At 41.0% G+C, this 18854-nt stretch overlaps 2 protein-coding genes across 3 annotated transcripts in view; both read right to left on the minus strand.

Moving 5' to 3' along the window:
* Positions 1-4861: 4861 nt before the first annotated feature.
* Positions 4862-13443, minus strand: LOC101860462 (2,3-bisphosphoglycerate-dependent phosphoglycerate mutase). Of its 2 annotated transcripts, none has more exons than XM_035969772.1 (6): positions 13363-13443; positions 10946-11155; positions 10579-10662; positions 8733-8831; positions 6874-6982; positions 4862-6236 (listed from the first exon to the last, which is right to left on the minus strand). In XM_035969772.1, exons 1-6 carry the CDS (start codon positions 13426-13428, stop codon positions 6115-6117), a joined length of 690 nt encoding a protein of 229 aa, XP_035825665.1. In that variant the 5' UTR covers positions 13429-13443; the 3' UTR covers positions 4862-6114. The 2 variants fall into 2 exon arrangements, with proteins under 2 accessions (XP_035825665.1, XP_005089803.1); XM_005089746.3 differs by having other exon boundaries at positions 13088-13397.
* Positions 13444-15922: 2479 nt separating this feature from the next.
* LOC101859213 (serpin B6) overlaps positions 15923-18854 on the minus strand; it is a gene marked incomplete in the record, with an annotated part of 7999 nt that continues 5067 nt past the window's right edge. Inside the window, 2 exon segments of the mRNA XM_013082536.2 lie at positions 15923-16291; positions 17448-17771. Coding sequence (XP_012937990.1) covers positions 16106-16291; positions 17448-17771 — 510 coding nt within the window.

Below are 18854 nucleotides of genomic sequence, written 5' to 3' on the forward strand. Positions count from 1 at the left end.
TTATTATTATTATTATTAATATTATCAACATAATGAATTGTGCGCTGGTCTATGGAATCGAAAGTTGTCCTACTCTAGGCTAGGCTCTACACAGTAACACAACTTTTTTGCAAACTATCGAGATGACACAGGCGTGCATTTGGACGAATAAGTCTTTTTTTTGTTGTTGCACAGTTCATAATATTATTATGCAGGCACTTCAGGTACCACGTGTTACTTCTCTTTATACATTACTTGCTCAGTGCCTGTAATCATTCATATACACAAAACCTCATGTTTGCTATAACGAACACTCTGATTCAACGAAATTTTAGGTCAGGCCCGCCGGCCTCGTTGAATTCGAGTTCCACTGTAGTGCCTTATCAATTTAATCAATGTAATAAAAATGATCCTATTTGATAATCATTTTTTATTAGTTACAGGATATGTAAACGTAGTCCCCGCTTATAACAGGGTTTGGGTATAACAGGGACATCACGTCGGTCCCAGCAGTTCTTTTATAGCCAGAGCCCACGATCTGTGGAAGGCATGGGCTTGTCAGGAACTTGTGGGCTGGGTATGGGCTAGACTGCACATTTTGGGATCTCCTAGAGGAGGCGGATGTTGGTAGTAATGGTAGCCTACATGTTTGGCATGGTATTGTCAGGGACGTACGGGCAGGACACGAGATAGTCCATCATACCACTGTCCCCGTGGTTTTATGCACCCTGCATAATTTAGCAAAATTTGATCATTTTTGAATAATTTCTTCTTTTTTTCTCTTTATCATTCTTTGTTAAAATTGACAGAATCGCATAATTTCACATTTTTGGGGGCTCAGTTTGCATAATTTCTGAATTTTTCTTGCATAAAACGACGAGGACAGATACCAGATATTTCTGATTGGTACGGGTATATATTCCACGCAATACGTCTCTTGAGTATAAAAATTGGGTGGAGTGGATATGGGGACCACGCGGGTACATCAGAAACGTGCGGTCTGCATTCGGGATGGGCATGGGCGGAATCATAAGGTCCCCTTCCTTCGCCCATGAACAAAACCACTTGATGCAGACTGAAAATATCAGATGGAGCCCATTTGCCAGCTAGCGTCAGATCTTTGTGGAGACTGGGTTGTATTTTACCGCTTCTCTATACATGTATTGGGAAACTGGGACTTTTAGTTCGTCTTATTATGACTTCTTCATCACCTTCACTTATCCCGAAGTCTGACTGATCCTTGGGCACACTGTAGATTTAACACCAGCACTCCTCGGGGTTTTCAGCTTGCAGTAGTACATGTATGATGTTCCAGTCCTGGCCAGTCCACTCTTTTTTATGTTGTCTTCCCATCGTTTCCTTTATCTGTCTTTTTGTCCCCCAAGTTGTGCTGTTCCCTGTAGGATAGTACATGCATTGGCCAGTTCAGATGATCGTGTGACATGCGCCGATACTACATCAGTTTGCGTCTTTTCACTGGGAGTTAGGTCTTCGTTGGTTCATTCTCATACGGCCCATTGACAAACTTGTCTGTTATCAGCAGTCATCTGTATGTATCATTTTTTTTGTTATTCAAACACGATTTGTTCTGCCACTCGAGGAGACCATGTGGCAGAGCAGGTTAGGTCAATCTGTGTCAAAAAAGTCAATGAAAACCTGAAAGCATGCATGTTTGCTTTTAGACCTTTCTTGTATGGTATCTCTACAGATGTTCCTCCCACTCAGCGACTCTGACTACTTTGTCCACTTGATTCTTAAAAATTCGACATGGGGGGGGACAGGGGACTTGTGGATATGGAGGGGGGGTAACTGGAAGAATAACGTTATGATTTAGTAAAGCACCTTTTATTGGTGATTACTTCCCTTAATTTTCAAGATGACAAAACCATTAAAAAGAAAAAAAATTACTTATGTCTTCTATTTTAACAAAATATTTGTTTTTCTCCACAAATCAAAATTGTAATTCTCCTTCGCTTGAAAAAATAAGAGAAACTCCTCAATCTGCAACCCGGTGTTTTGTGTTGACAAATTAATGTCAAAAGACAGAAAAAAAAGTATCTGATCAGAAGTGCTATTAATGCACATGGAGGCTAGTACCCAAGGTGAAACCTTCACAATCCTGGACGTTCTGCCTTCTCGACATCAATGGTATTCTGTCCCTACTAAAAAACCACCTTAAAAGATGAAGACCTAGTTTTCTCTCTCTTCACAAAGAGATCTTGCTCACTCATCACGAATAGAGTTGCAGCTCACAAAGCATCCAGATGAATTTTAACATCCCCATCAACACAATTAAGATCAATTATGAGTATGGTCTGAGGTGGATGTCTCTACTCCTGCCTCAGGACCAATCTGACTCAGGTTAAGTAAGATTCTGCACCCCAGAAGTATGAAGAAATTAAATAGCTTCCCTGCTTGAGTTAAACTCATGTCCTCTACATGCAACAGTGAAGAGCCTAACCTGTACACCACAGTTGTTGGTGCCCCCAGGATAACAGCTGTATTTTAACAAAAACAGGTCTATGGATAAAAGCAGGGTGACCTTATCTAGGCAACATGTAGCCCAAATAAGCACTAACATTACATAAATGTATACGGTATAAGTGATTTGTGTCTAGTTGCATGATGAATTTATTATGATAGTAATATAATACAGCAGAACAGCATAACAAGTCCCATTACACTTAGAAGAGATAAAAACATTTAGTAATATTGAAAATAAATAGAAAAAGTGAGCCAGACAACACTGACCAAGGGCTTTCCAATTCAAAAAAGCATTTAAAACTAAACAGTAGATGACAGTAAACAAACAGGAATGGAAACATAAGACTTGTTTGTTTGTTTAGTATGGGGTTTTACGGCGCTCGCAACTGCATAAGGTCATATGAGCGCGCAAAACACAAGTTAGTTTTGTTCACAACAGTTCACTGTACGGCTGGCTTGGGTCAGTAGTTAGATTTGTTAAAATCTTTTTTTAAATCAGTGTATATATATATATATATTATATATATATATATATATATATATATTCAATCTAAAACAATTTTACTAGATAACATAAAAATTTTAAATAGTACAATTTCACTTTATAATTTGCCATAAAGGCCAATGGCCTTCATAAAATTCAAAATTCTGTTGGGACCAACGACGGAAAAAATGTCTTGCAATTTCATGCATTTATAATATTTCCTTCGGATCTCTCCAAAGTCCAGACATTCGGTTAAGATGTGGCTAATGGTAAAATCTGTGTTGCATTCGACACAGAACAGCTTCTCATCTCCTTGTAGGAGGTATTTGTGGGTCAGGGCCGTGTGTCCGATGCGCAATCGAGTAAAAATGACTTCGTCTCTTCTGGAGAGGTCCGAAGGATTTTGCTGTTCCAGTTTGGGTTTTATATTATACAATTTGTTATTTTCCTGTTTTTTTCCAATGGCTCCCCCAAAGATTGGAGGTGTACTTTTTTACTTTATTTTTAAAGTCAGTCTGTGGGAGAGTGTTTGTCGTTGATCCCAACAGAATGGATGAGGCTTTCTTCGCCAGATCGTCTACCTGCTCGTTTCCTCGGATGCCCACATGGCTAGGTATCCATGCGAACATGATGTTTTTTCCTGTTCCAGATAGTGTATGAATTTTCTGTTGTAGCCTAACTATTTTTGGGTGTAGGAGTGTGTAGTTTGTGAGTGAGGTGATGCAAGACAGAGAGTCAGAAAGGATAAGGAAAGATTTGTTAGGAGAATTTTCTACGGAGTCCAGTGCCATGTCAATGGCAGTGGCCTCCGCAGAGAAAATGGAGGCTTCAGGATGGAGTCTCCTCTGGTGTGTACTGTTGGGAGATAGGGCTGCGGCGCCCACTTCATTGTCTTTTTTGGAGCCATCCGTGAAGATGAGCTCCGCACCGTGGAGTCTTTTGTATTCTGCTTTAAAAGTTTTGGTGCTTTCTTTGTTGTGTGTGGTCAGCTGTAAGTCTACTTTTGCCTTGGTGAGGTGCCACGGAGGGAGGTCGGGGAAAAGAACTTGTTGGAAGTCTTGTTTGGAAAAGTGTAAGTTTTTGAGGTCCTCAAGGATTCTGAGGCCGAAGGGTTTGATGAGCTTTTCGTTGTTTTAGAATTTGTTTATGGTTTCTGGGTTTGTTTTAAAAATGCAGTTGTGCGCTGGATTTTCTGGTGTTGAGCTCTGTTTAAATGCGTATTGTAGTAAGAGTTGTGTGCGTCTGAGTGAGAGCGGTGGTATGCTTGCCTCGGCCTGGAGTCTCTCCACCGGGGAAGTGCGGAAAGCCCCCAGAGCGAGGCAGAGTCCTTGGTTTTGTACTGGGTCTAGCATTTTCAGGATGTGTGGTTTTGCCGATCCATAGACTTGACAGCCGTAGTCAAGCCTGGACCGGACAAGGGAGATGTACAAGAGGAGAAGTCATTATTGGGACCTCTACGCAGTGCTGCAGACCCCGGAACAGGTACAGCTCCGGGCCGAACGCCAATCAACCCCTGGATTCAGACTCGCACTGTATGAGTGCCCGCGGGGGGAAGCACATCGAGGCCCACTTATGGAGAACAATGCGAGACCGGGCCCAGATGTACTCTGGACGAGGCCACTAGAGGTTGCCGCTTACCTAGACTGCCGCCCTCCTGACGGAGGCCAGCCAGAAAAAAAAGAAGAAGAAGGTGTTTTGAGTCCCCGCCCCACTCAGGATGCGATAGAATTTTCAAAGCGTTTAATGCTTTCTGGCACCTCACTCGAAGGTCTTTGATGTGTGGTATGAATGTGAGTTTTTTGTTGAATGTAACGCCGAGGAAACAAGCTTGGTCCTGGATGGGAATCCTTTCCCCGTAAGACTTGGACATTCAAAAACAAACTAAAATTAAAACAGAAAGAGCAAACACTTGCATTCAATCTGGTAAAAATGATTAGGTTTAATAGTACCAAAGACACTCTCTGTAGAAGTCTGCAAGCCAAAAAATAAAACCCAAACAAACAAAAAACAAATCAGGGAAAAAACAGATGACCCTAATCTCTGCTATCACAACAGCACATGGTCCAAACTCTTCTAGTGACAAAGCATTTCTGCCATTTGTCTCATAGCATCACTTATCAAGCTCTCTGCCTCAACTGACAGGAAAGCAAATCATAACGCCCATGACTGCCCCAGCAACAGGGTAAACTATCAGGATTGTGACAAACATCAGGTAAAAACAAAAGACACAAGAGTAACTATAACTATAACTATTCCAAACATATCAGATGTATAGGTAAGTAATACAGCGAGACTGTATCAAATGTTTACAAACAAGGTCCAGTCCAGGGCACTGTAAAATAACAAGAAGTGGGGCTCATATCAAATCACAGTAAATTGCTCATGTCTGTCTATGGTAATTCATACAATATTCATTCACCCTTAATCTTAATAATATCCAAAGGAAAAATAAGCACCAGAGAGACCGAGCTACTTTAAAAGACAAAACACTTGAGTAAAACAATTGCTAAGGAAGTCACAGTCAGAACTTTAAAAAACATTCTTCTAAACATGTCCACAAAGAATAAACAATGCATATATCCCATTGCAACATTCATCATGCATCCAAACCCAATCAAAGAGAAGTTTAAAACAAGAGTATGTCATTTTCTGTCCCCATACGGCTTGCCTTTCAGATTCAGATCACTGTAGAAAGGTCAAGAGCATTTAAGAAGCAGGTGGTTGAACCTTTCCTTGATTAGCCACTTTCGCTACAGCAGCATTAACTTCCTCGTCTGTGGCCAAGTAGTAGTGCTTCACAGGTCTCAAATCTTCTTGCAGTTCATAACAAAGCGGGATGGCTGGACAAAAAGAGGCAGCCAGATGAAGGTGAAAGAAGTATATTAGATAAATGCCATAGCAGGCACATCAACTAACATCAATTTGGTATCTTTTGTGAATGTGTCACAAATACTAAAAATGCAGAGTAAAGAGATTCATAACATTTCCTTCATCCAATAAGGTTCACCAATTCCTAAAAAACATTAATTGTGACAACTTGTAAAAGACAGCAAAACTATCATTTTAGTTACAGACTTATAACTTAGAACATTAATTATTTTACAGCATGCAATAAGCTCATAGAAAGTTACTGCATTATTTTCTTAAACAAGCCTAGTTGAGAAAGCTTATTTTGCTTTTCCTTGGTTGGCCACTTTGGCCTGAGCCGCTGCAACCTCCTCCTCAGAGGCAAGGTAAAAATGCTTCACTGGACGTAGGTTCTCATCCAGTTCATACACCAGAGGGATGGCTAGAAGAGAACGAAGAAAAACAAACTTGGAACAAAAAAACAACGATTTCAAATTTAACTCAAAACAAAAAAGGCTATTTTAACACATATTGCCATAAAACCATAATCCCAAACATGAATTCAACAGGGATAATCAAACTTCAATCCCGAAAGAACCTTGAACATTCTAACTTAACTTTAAAAGTCACTGGCAGGCCCATTTAATGAACACTTATAAAAAAAACCTTTAAAAAAAATTGTATTTAACTTTCCTTGACAAATGGTATAGTCAGACGTGAGTGAATGACCCTCAATATTTTTCATAAAATGTATTTTTCAAAATAACTTTGAAATTAAACTTGGATATCTGGAAAAACTGCACTTATAAACACTTCCATCTTGTAAGTCAGTCAAAGATCAATTTCGGCACATAAACATACCCTGCAGTTCCTAAAAACAGACAGGACAGCATCCCACAAAATGAGGTCATTGAAGAACTGTCAAACATAAGACTGTATTTTTTTTTTAAAACAGTAACATATTTATCCCAACATCCTTATCATTCCCACCAGCTAAAAACTAATACAGAGAATCAAAACGAACAAGAAAACTTAAACATAAAAAATAACAAGAGAAAAATGTGAAGAGAAGCACTCACCGGTGGGGATGTTGAGTCCCACGATGTCTGTGTCAGACACGTTGTCCAGGTACTTGATGAGGCCCCTCAAGCTGTTGCCATGGGCAGAAATCAACACTCTCTTGCCAGACTGCCAGGAAAGAGTTATTTTCAAATTTATGCAACTTCAGTGAAACGGCTGTTATTCTCAGAGTTATGTGGTTTCAATGAATGGAGAGTTTATTCTCAAAATTATGTGTTTTCAATGTTTACGCTCAAAAGTTTTTTTGTTTGAAGAAATATCCATTGACCAGGGTCTATACAGTTATGGGTGGGTTCTTTGCCTTGTATGCAAAAGAGTGAGTTAAATTTTCATGTGAAGAATTTTCTTTTAACACTTAGAGTACCAAAGGCTCAAAATAGTGAAAACCCTTCAAGTACCGCATCAGTTCAGAACGCTGAAGCCATGGTAGAATTTTTTTTTATTAAAAAAACCTTGGAAGCCCAAGAAACACGCTTTAAAAATTAATAGAGGTTTATCAACCATTCAGCTATCATATAAAGTGAGTTCCTTTGGTATTTACTTCAGTGCAGTGCATCCATTCGTTATTTAATTACGTTTAGTGAACCTGGTTGTGTCGGTGACTAAAGTCGCCAGCGGTAGTGAGCACATACTACGGCCTGGCAACTAAAGTCATCTTTATGCTTGGATGTAGTCCACTCAGCCCAAGATAGCCCAAGGTCAAAGCAGTTTACTCCCCATGTAAAACATTTACAATCATGCAACTACCAAACTATTTCCCAGTGCTTACAGCTGGTCTTAAAAAAACTTCTGTCTCAACACAGTTCTTGACCTAAATTCATTGGAGGCCCATCTTCCTACTCCTCTGACTCACCCAAGGACAGTGTAGTTGCTGTACTTATGGCAAATAATAACTCTCTATCACACAAAAACATGGAAGCATTGAAAGTTGCTCACCCTTGATTATTCTGAATTCCCAGTCCGTTTCTTTTTTTTAAATCTCAAGAGGTACAAAAGAGCCATCTTGTTATTAAACCAAATGTATTCAAATGCAATACTCATGGCAGGCAAGGCATTGTCAGTTCCACAAAATATTTTTGTCCTTGTCCTCTAGATTATTCCTCCTTGGAAATAATATTATTTTCTTACATAAAAGCATACTACAATTCTTCCTTCAATTTCCTTCTTTAGTATAATAAACACTGCAAGAAGAATCAGACAATTCATTATTAATTAAAACAAATTTAATATTATTCACATAAGCCTGCTTTGAATCAAATCCCATCTACAATGTAAAAAGTAATTTGAGGAGGTTAATCACAATTGGGATACCCTAAAGAACATTTAAAACGCTAAAGCCTTCAAAGTAAATAATAAATAATAAATAGCATTTGTATTGCGCACGTCCGTACTCGAAACAAGCTCTATGCGTTTTACACTATATTATTACCCCTGCAGACCATAGAACACTCAGAAACATTCTAAGCTTCCCAGGAAGCATACAATGCAAGCAGCAGGTTAAGCGCTCAAACACTAACAAACTAACAAGATCTTTCACTGTCTATAGCTGGGTACCCATTCCCACCTGGGTGAAGTGGGGAAAATTCGTGTAAAAAAAGTGCCATTCCCAAGGACACAACGTCGGGCCCGTGGCTCGAACCCCTGAACCAGCAACTTCACGAGTACGAGTCCGGTAGCCTATATCATTATGTTGTGGAGTTGTACATGCAGTTCACAGTGACTCAGCTTAATGATGACTCGATCTCACTACAAACGAATTAGGACACCAGTGGTAATACTGAAAAAAAAAGAAAAACTCCAAGGTGGTCCACTGCTCACTAGGAGGAAGATTCCAGGCCACAAACAGTGAGACACTAACCTTGATGGCAGGAACAATTTCATCATACCAGAAGGGCAGCACACGTGCCACAGTGTCCTTCAGACATTCACAGGCTGGGATCATGCCCTGATCCATATTCTGCGGGAATAGGTAACAGTTGGTACAGTGAATATGCTTACTAGACAATAGGGCAGGTGATGTAGAAAGACTAAAAAATCTGTAACACGTAACACAGTGACATGACATAATACAATGCAATACTAGCAGTCTAAATTGTAATCAATATATCTGCTCATGCACTAAAGTAAAGGTTACCTTGCCACATGAGCACAGACCCGTCATTCCACCATACAATTTCCTAATATGATTTTTATCTTTCAGACTTGATATGCCTCTCCTCACTTTAGTAATCAACTACACAGCTTTACACATTTGCTACTTAACTGGAACTTGCAACTTTTTACAATGACCCATCTAGCTCAGTCCAATGGTCTTGGTCCATACATCTCAACAATATTTTTTTATCAGTCAAATTCAAAACAACCAGTTAAAAATTGATACCACACACTAAACATGTACCGATATATTATAATTTATCTCAACATCTAAAACGATGCCTTCAAACCTATCAATATATAATCCTAAAGCAGACCTGCCACTCTGAAATCTGAAATTTGGGATATAATGAGAGTAAAAAAACAGAATCTGGTGGAAAAAAATCGGGATCAACGGCAAATCAGTCCAGAGAAGGGAGTGGGTCCCCTTTTGTGGGGCAAGCATGCCAGACGAAACTTTTGCAGAAATAAGTCCATATTTGGGCCTTAAAGTAGAAGAAAAAACTGAAAGAAAGCATGTATGCGAGTAAAGAGTTGGAAAGACTAGGGGATAGCAGGTTGCAGTGATGCTGACATTCTCATAGTCTTACACATAACCCGAATCATCCATGCAATAGGCGCATGTCTTCATTCAGTAACAAAGTTTGACTTCAATCGCGAATATACTCAAGGCACTCCCCTCCCCCCCCCCCGCCAAAAAAAATCGTGCCATCCTGCACAGCACAGACCCTAGCTCCAATCAAATCTAAAATTTGGTTCCAAGGTTGTGTAAAATATTTATTTATTACTTGCTCCTTTAGCCTCAATAAGTAGGTGTATCACGTCAAGCACTTCAAGCCCAAGTGTCTGAAAATACCCTCCCCCGGGTCGTTCCACACTTAAGTCCCAAAAGACACCTCTACCAAGGCCACCATTGTGAAAGAATTTTGCTGACCGTGACAACCAACGGTCCACAGAACAAGCGCTACTCACATGAGGTCATGTCACGTGATGCGAATGAGCGTTTGAAAGTTTCACTGATGGTCTCGACTAACAAGAACTTGGACGAAGCCTGTTTTTAAAGCAACGGCAGAACAACGGATAACATTGATTATTTTTTAGACCTACATATTATATATAATTGTTACAGTAATCAAGTCATCATCGAAGAATCCTGGGTAACAAAAGCGAAAGTAGATCTTGAAAGTATCCAAGCTGGAATTCAAAATCAATAATACTTCGGTTCAAATTGAAATAACATGCGTGAGTCAACTACTGGATCCGGTATTGATGTTTTAGAATATAGCGTTCTAAGTTCCTACTGATAAAAAGTCAAATCAATTCTCTCAAGCAAAAGAGAAAGCAGAAAAAAATGTTGGATTCTTTTTTTCTAAGAATCGGACACAACAGACGCAACAACAAAAAAATCAGGATACACACTTTCGAAATCGGGGAAAATCAGGATGCTTGAGATTTGGAGCAAAAAATTGGGAAATCCCGATTAAATCGGGATGAGTGGCAGACTGTTAATTATATAAAACACACTCAAAAGAAAATAATCATAAACTTACTTGAAACTGCTTCATTTTTCCAGACCAGCGTTCGTCTGTGGGTTCCAGAGCAGGGGGTGGAATATCATAAGAACGTCTCCAGATCTGTCATTGACAGACAAGACAAATTAGAGCTTAAAATTTTTTTAGTCATTTGTTCAGGTTAGATTTGTTTCTTCACAATAGGTAGGTAAAAAAGGGTGATATGGGCAAAATCATGTCTTTAGAGAATCTTCATTCCTGAAATCAGGCACTAAAAAGATTGCACAAAACTACAATTACTTGAGCAAACAAGTGATTTTTGCCCTGCCTACTACTAGTACTTAAGTATTCAAGTGCAAAGACTTCAACGTTCACACACTCTTGTCACAGGAACAGCACTACATACCTTTACTTGATCTTCTCCATACTTTGCAGCAGTCTCAGATTTATTCAGTCCCTGAAGACCTCCATAGTGACGCTCATTGAGACGCCAGGATCGGATCACAGGGAGGTAGTGAGCATCCAGCTCCTCCTGAATCAGGTACAGAGTCTTGATGGCCCTCTTCAGAACACTTGTGAAGGCAAGGTCGAACTCAAAGCCTTGTTTCTTCAAGAGCTAAGGGACACAAAAAGAGAAATCATGAGTATCTAATACTAATAGTGCAGTAGTATAATGGAAAGAGGTGTATGCATACCAGTGTGATGATGGACAGAACCCTCTATGTTATAACAATATATTTTTTAAAATCACAGGCGGGGTTAAAGACGGTCTATCTTTCATTTTCTCCTTCTAGATCAACTCTATTGGGGCACCATTGTTAATCACTGCAGCTTCATTCTGGTATCAATTATTACAGAAACTTTTGACATAACAGCAAGGCCGTCGTTATTCGGACTCGAGTCCGAATAACATTTTTTCATATTCGGACTCGAGTCCGAATAAAAAAAATTCTTATTCGGACTCATGATATTCGGACTCGGGTCCGGAAAAAAGGAAGTGTCTTCGTTCTATAGTTCTAACGTTCAATGCTTCCAATTTTCCGCCATTTTTTAGTCCCCCCCCCCCCCCCCCACACACACACACACCTTTTCTGCCGATCCGATGCCCGCCGCCTCATTGATACGCCCCCCCCCCCACCCCCCATGTTTCCCACTTTCTTTGTTGTAGAAAAAGGTGAAATTGAAGATTGGCAGATCACCTGGCACCTGCATATTATTATGAGCTGTTTATCCAGAAAAAGTTGTGTTGCTGTGTAGAGCTGAGCATACGGCAACTTTTGATTCCATAGACCAGCGCACAATTTATTACGTAGATCTACGTCAAGACTAGCGTATTATTGTAATAATGATCAGTTGCCGGGGGGAGACTGACGCGTATGCGACGTTCAACGCCCGGACCAATAGTGCCCCCCATCCCCCCACCCCCCTCCCCGACACTGCCACTGCCACACGTGTGCAGGCCGCCCATCCGACCCCGACACATGCTAACGAGCCATCTTTAATTGCTTCTGATGACTTCTTGACAAATAAACATTTATTAGAAGCGCTATAACTTTTCAGGCCGGCCTCAAATTCATCGTAAGATTAAAACTCGACTCCTGCACAAAACGCCTTTTTGCCCGAAGTGATCCCGGTCTCTACCCAGCCTGAGGCGAGTCACGAGTGAGGCAGGACAGGAAGCCGGAGTCACGAGTCACGGGAAGTTGGAAGTGATGTCATGCTGGACAAGAATCAGAGTCCGAATAACTTTTTTTCATATTCGGACTCGAGTCCGAATAATAATCACTTCGTAACAGCAAAGAGAAAAAAACGGGAGGGCCGTACGTATAGCCACTTCGTCTATTTTATTTAAGCCTCCTTCCTATACTTGATACTCATGCCCATGTCCATGGCATGTTATTACAGTTATGAACTTATCTGATTTGTACTGGATCATTCATCAAATCTCTCAAACACCTAGAATCTACCCCAAACACATCTGCTTTGTCTAGAGATCTCTAGATCTAGATTCTAGATCTAGATCTAATTCAGAACTCACTCAAGGTAGGCTACATGATCAGTAAATACACCGCAAAGCCGGACCAACATGATGATGTTCAGAGATGAGCTGTGGATGATGGAAAACAAGAATCGACAGATCTTGATCCAGTGCCAGGAGGATTGCGGAGAAAAGCAGGATACTACTCTCGTATCTGGGTTTCACGTAGATCTAGAATCTAGATCTAGATCTAGATCTAGATCTAGAATCTAGACTTCTAGATTTAGCCACTTTTCCAGCGAAGTGAAATTCAATTGAAATTCATGAAATTTACTTTCAAGTAAAGGATGCCGAAATGGGAGGATGTGGATTGAGTTCTCCATCTCCAGAACCCGCTCTTCAACTCTTGTCCTTGTTTCAAAGTACAATGACTGTATAAAAGTAATGGATCTAGAATCTAGATCTAATCTAGAAATATCTAGTGATCTAAATATATCTAGATCTAGATCTATATCTAGATCTAGATATCTAGATCTAGATCTAATAAAACAAAGAAATAAAGATACTTACCTCTCCTCCGTATTTGGCTTCATTTATTCCCGTGTCCGACAAATCGGCATCGTACCACCCGCAAAACAAATTCTTTTGATTGTATTGACTCTCTCCGTGTCTGACAAGGACAAGCTTGTATTTCGTAGTCATTGTGCAGTGATTACAGAAGGCGGTACCTAGACAGAAGCTGCAATTCCTTCGACTGAAAGCTTCTGAACGTCAGTGAGGTCAGTGATGTGTATGGATGACAAAATGTAAAGGAACTTAAGGAAGGAAGGTAACCCGAGGCCTACCGTTAGACATCGACCTTGATGATTCCCCGGCTCAAAGACCTTGAACTTCCCTCTAAGGGAGAGCATCCTAGATTTTTAAATGTCAAAGCGATTTCAATGTCAACGGTTAGCTCCCATGAATTTCCAGCACATCATCCAACAAGAAAGTAAAATAATATTTATTGTGTATACCGAAAAGACCATTGCTGTTAAATTTTGAAAAGAAATCCAAAACATCAAGGACTTTTCGCTCATCCACATGACAGTCATCAAGGCTCAATACGTCTTTGATATTTGAACTAACAAAATGTCATTGTGTTTCTGGTCTGGAAAAGTACTCAACGTAGTGCAAAGACGGCGGAAGATGCAATCTATGTAACAACATGCTCTATTCAGGCTTGTCCGTCTTTCCGCTAGGCAGTGGCGGTGATTAGTGAAGGGCTTGTGGATGGGACCCCCCCCCCCCTTGCCCCCCTTCCAACTCTATCACAAAGTAAATGAAAGTTTCTTAAGTTAAATAATGAAATAAGCAGTTGAAACGGTTATGGTCGCACGCAATGAACATGGAGTGATCAACTTGGCAGCTTGCTCTTGCTCCACTCTAAGACAGAAGATACGTCCGTCTTGGCGCCAATCGCTGTGTGTCACCGCTTACACCCACAGTAACCTAACAGCCAATCAAATGTCTTTAGGGCTCAGCACAGGATGAGCCCTTTCCACAGAATTATATATACTACACACTTGTTTATAGAATTTTGTGGCCCATTCCCACGACCCTTTCGTTGTTGTGCAAAGAAGACTAGAAGACACAAACAAACAAACAAACAAACAAACAAACAAAACAGTAAAAAAAAATATAATAAACAAAACAAACAAACTAAAAACGGTGGGATCGGGTGGTCGTCAATTTTGGGGCATAATAATATATAGTTATCATTATAATCTTTAAGGTGGTTTATTTGTCTTTAATGCGATAAAGAATACGAACTTTTCTGAAACAGAAGTCGAGATATTTGCAACTGAAGAGGGCGGGGGTCACCTATCGTTGGGGGTAAAATAAGCGACAACAATGACAATGGCAATGACAATGACAATCTTTATTCATCTCGCAGGAAAAAACTTGTCTTGGTCGTTAACAATAGCAGTAGACGCGAAAATGGCCGCAAAGTTTTCTTACTTCCGAATCTTGAGTGTTATTGTAAAAATGCACATTTACATTTTCTGGGCCTAATTATTATAGTCTATCATTCGTTCTGATAGTCAAAACATGAAGTCATAGATTTTCTCAAACGCTGTGTGTGTTAGCATTCCAGGAGGTTTGATCACATTTAGCCTACTACTCATATCACACCACACTCACTCACACACACTCTCTCTCTCTCTCTCTCTCTCTCTCTCTCTCTCTCTCTCTCTCTCCGATCTCGCACTTTATGATGGTGATGGAGTTCAACGCATTATGGTCTGGTTTTTCACGTTTTCAAATTACACTGAACTGTTTGATTAACTAACTAAAAGATTAATTAACAATTGAATTCCAATTCTTATTGGTACATACGCAATTGCTGAGATGGACGAAACGGGAGTGCTATGTAAGACTGCAACTACACACCACACGGACACATCACTCAGAATGAGGGGAACAGCAACGGCTTGTAATCGATTAACCCAAATTTTAATGTTGAAGAAAGGAAATAGAGCAAATTGTCATTAGAAATCTGCATTAGGACATGGTAATAATAATGGCATTTTTATAGATCTAGCGCTTATCCACGCTCTACGGGCTGCTCTATAATATGCTTAACAACTGCATGTGTTAAGAAAGGAATTCCCTCATGAAAACAGCAGACAGTGATCCTGACTGACTCATACATACATACATACATACATACATACATACATACATACATACATACATACATACGGGGGCTCTCGTGGCCTAGAAGTTAAAGTGTTCGCCTCTCATTCAAAGGTCCTGGGTTCGAATCCGGGTAGCGACCGAAACTATTTCCTGTCGTCTGCTTTCGTCTCCACTTTATGCCATCGCCCCCTCTTCTCCTACTTTCCCCCTTTTCTGGGCTCCTGACTCTTTCTGCGGCCTTTCTACTGCTATTCCTTGACTCCTTCTTACTGCTGTCTTTCAGCCACTCCCCTGATCTTCTGGTAGGAAAGATCTTCACCTGGCCTTCTCGGACGAGGGCGAAAAATCTCGGAGGGCCCGTGTGCTAGTTGCACACGTTAAAGATCCATTGGTGGTCTAAAATTGATAAGAGTAGGCTTCGGCCGGCATCCAGGCAAAATTCAAAATTTCCTACCAACTGAAAAAGTTTAAATGTGTCCCGCGCGCTCATAATATGACCTTATGAAGTTACGGGCGCGGTAAAACACTTACACTTTAAAAAAAATACATGCATACACACACACACACACACACACACACACACACACACACACACACACACACACACACACATACACACACACACACACATACACACACATATTTACACACATACACATGCAAACACGCATACTCACGAAAACGAATACATACATAATCATCAATACACGTACACACATACTCATATATTTTCCAGGTTTATTTATTCTTCTGTCCTTCGCAATACGGGAGCTCAGACGCAGCTCTAATTTGATAAATGTGTTTTAACTGCTGAGTTCCTTTTTCTCTGTTTTTATGCTCAGCTAAATTTAGTCCTGATGATGTTTGGTCTTTGGTATCCGTGCTACTTTGGACACTTGTGTTCGTTCAAGCTCTCGCCGGACCAGAAAACTTTCCCTGGAACAAGATTCCACCATTGCGCACGTCCCGGAGGAAGAAGAGGAAGGGTCTGTCTGCCCTGACCACCACAGGCCCGTCCGGGTCAATGCGCAGTGACATCTTAGACATCACCATTGCGGTGGCTGCAGAGGCGGTGGTGCCTCTCTCGTTGACCTGAAATATGACGTCATTCGATGAGAAAGTTGTTGTTGTTGTTGTTGTTGTTGTTGTTGTTGTTGTTGTTGTTGTTGTTGTTTAGGGCAGTTTTTTTTAATACTCCATCTATGTGGCTTGGTCACGATGGAGCGTAAGTGTGTGTGGTTTAAATCTATACGTTCTTACTATCTGAGCGTCTAGGTTTAACACCTATATCAGCACTATTTGAATTTTTTAAAGAGGCAGGACCTAATGTACAGTCCGTCTCCGATAGGGTTGAGCAAACCACGCTGAGAGCCTTGACGACTCTGTACAACGATCCGGGCTCAAGTGTGCTCTGTCTGGGATTCAAACCTGATGTAGCTCAGGGAAACTCCGCGGCCCAGCATGCTACCAACTGCGCCAACACGACACTTGTTTGTTTGGAGGAGTTCCAATCCAGACAGTTTACGCCCCCATCGACACAATTTAGGTCGCTAAGAGGGCGGTCGTTTATGCTGCCTGTCAGAGCCGACCCAAGTTGAGAGGTATCCACATCCCAGCGGAAAGACTGAGATATTCCAAACTATCACCAGTCCTGTGAACATGACGGTGAGCCATCTAATCACTATACCACAGACGCGTTTGCTAGCCTCCAGAAGTTGCTTTTTTTTTTCTTTCTTTTCATTCATTCATTCATTCATTCATTCATTCATTCATTCATTCATTTTTCCAAATATTTATTTATTTATTTATTTATTTGTTTATTTATTTATGTGTTTATTTTTTATTTATTACTCGTAAATTCATGTATTTCTTTGCTCCTTAGCCTATACCAAACAAACGTACACTAGTAACCTGAACATAACGACATATATACAAAAACTGATGCTTTCCCTTACCTAAAAGACAGCTTTGTGGAAGACATCAAAGATAAGATCTATACGTTTTCCCTTACCTCAATAACAGCTTTGTGGAACACATCAGAGATATACGTTTTCCCTCACCTCAATGACAGCCTTGTGGAAGACATCAGAGATAAGATCTATACGTTTTCCCTTACCTCAATGACAGCCTTGTGGAACACATCAGAGATATACAATCCCAGCTTTGTGGAACACATCAGAGATATACGTTTTCCCTCTCCTCAATAACAGCTTTGTGGAACACATCAGAGATATACGTTTTCCCTCACCTCAATGACAGCCTTGTGGAACACATCAGAGATATAGGTTGGCACATCTCGGACAATCCCTGTGAAGTTTGCGTTGTCTTTGTCGAAGGCCAAGCCCATCCCCAGATCTGTCAGGGCTTTCTTCAGGGAAAATCCAGACTCTATTCTGAACTTTGGGAGGTACAGGTCGACTTCCCTTGTGTGCAGACCTTCCAGCAAGGTCAAGGTCGCTCCATCCTGTGACGTCAGATTTCCCTCAAGGGTGGCCAGGGAGGTGCCGGCGTGGGGCAGCACCACGGTCATTGAAAAATTGCCGCCATGGAAAGGGAGGTCCACCACATGGGCCTGAGGGGAAATAACTCTTGTGTGAGGGGAAGTAACTTTTGCAAGAGGGGAAGTAACTCTTGTCTAAGGGGAAGCAACTTTTAAGTTAGGGGAAGTAACTGTTATCTAAGGGGAAGTAACTCTTGTCTGAGGGGAAGTAACTCGGTTCTGAGGGGAAGTAACTCATGTTTTAGGGGAAGTAACACTTGTCTGAGGGGAAGTAACTCTTGTGTGAGGGGAAGTAACTCATGTCTAAGGGGAAGTAACTCTTGTCTGAGGGGAAGCAATTCTTGTCAGATGGGAAGTAACTCATGCCTGAGGGGAAGTAACTCTTTAGGGGTAGTAACTCAGCTCTGTGTGTGCGTGTCTGTCTGTCTGTCTGACTGACTGTCTTTTTATCTGTCAATCTGTCTGTCAGTCTGTCTGTCTGTCTGTCTGTCTGTCTGTCTGTCTGTCTGTCTGTCTGTCTGTCTGTCTGTCTGTCTTTACGTCTGGTTGTCTCTCCGTCTATCCCTCTTCATGTCTGTATCTCTATCTACTATCTCTCTCTCTCTCTCTCTCTCTCTCTCTCTCTCTCTCTCTCTCTCTCTCTCTTTCTCCACTGGCCGCACTGGGTTCGATTCCCGTTTCAGGTGAAAATTTCTATTGAGTATCCAGCGTCTTTCTGTCGAGATGTTGCATCCCTCTCAGCCCGGATTGGCATTGACAGGCAGGGTCGGAAGCCCGTCTCCTAAATTGTGGCGATGTGGGCGTAAAGACACGGACATTCTTAATTCTTACATTAACTTCATGGTCGGCTGACGAGAAACTTTAGGTGGGTTGTTGGCGGGTGCTCTGATGTGGTTTTCTCCGCCTTTCCTATCGAATGTCTATCGTCCTTCATTGTGTTTTTTTTGTTACTCTTCTAGCATCTGTAATGTTCGGAACTCACATGACCTTATTTTGTTGCTGGTGGCGTAAAAAAAGGCCGGCTCTGTTTCTCCGACCGCTCGGGAAAATAAACTCGGAACTCTATTTCTCAGAACGGTTTCCGTTCTTGAGATTTGTTGATAATTTGCGAAAATAGTGGCGTGCTTGTGTGTGTGTGTGTGTGTGTGTGTGTGT

The sequence above is a fragment of the Aplysia californica genome, unplaced genomic scaffold (assembly GCF_000002075.1).
Source record: "Aplysia californica isolate F4 #8 unplaced genomic scaffold, AplCal3.0 scaffold00009, whole genome shotgun sequence".
NCBI lineage: Eukaryota > Metazoa > Mollusca > Gastropoda > Aplysiida > Aplysiidae > Aplysia > Aplysia californica.

What these genes read in the sequence shown, in the direction of transcription:
- LOC101860462 (XM_005089746.3), bottom strand. Translation starts at nt 13,219, where the DNA reads ATGACTACGAAATACAAGCTTGTCCTTGTCAGACACGGAGAGAGTCAA. An exon ending in ATGGAGAAGATCAAGTAAAG is followed by an intron (nt 10,663 to 10,945) that starts GTATGTAGTGCT and finishes TGTCAATGACAG; the next exon opens with ATCTGGAGACGTTCTTATGA. An exon ending in GAAAAATGAAGCAGTTTCAA is followed by an intron (nt 8,832 to 10,578) that starts GTAAGTTTATGA and finishes CTATTCCCGCAG; the next exon opens with AATATGGATCAGGGCATGAT.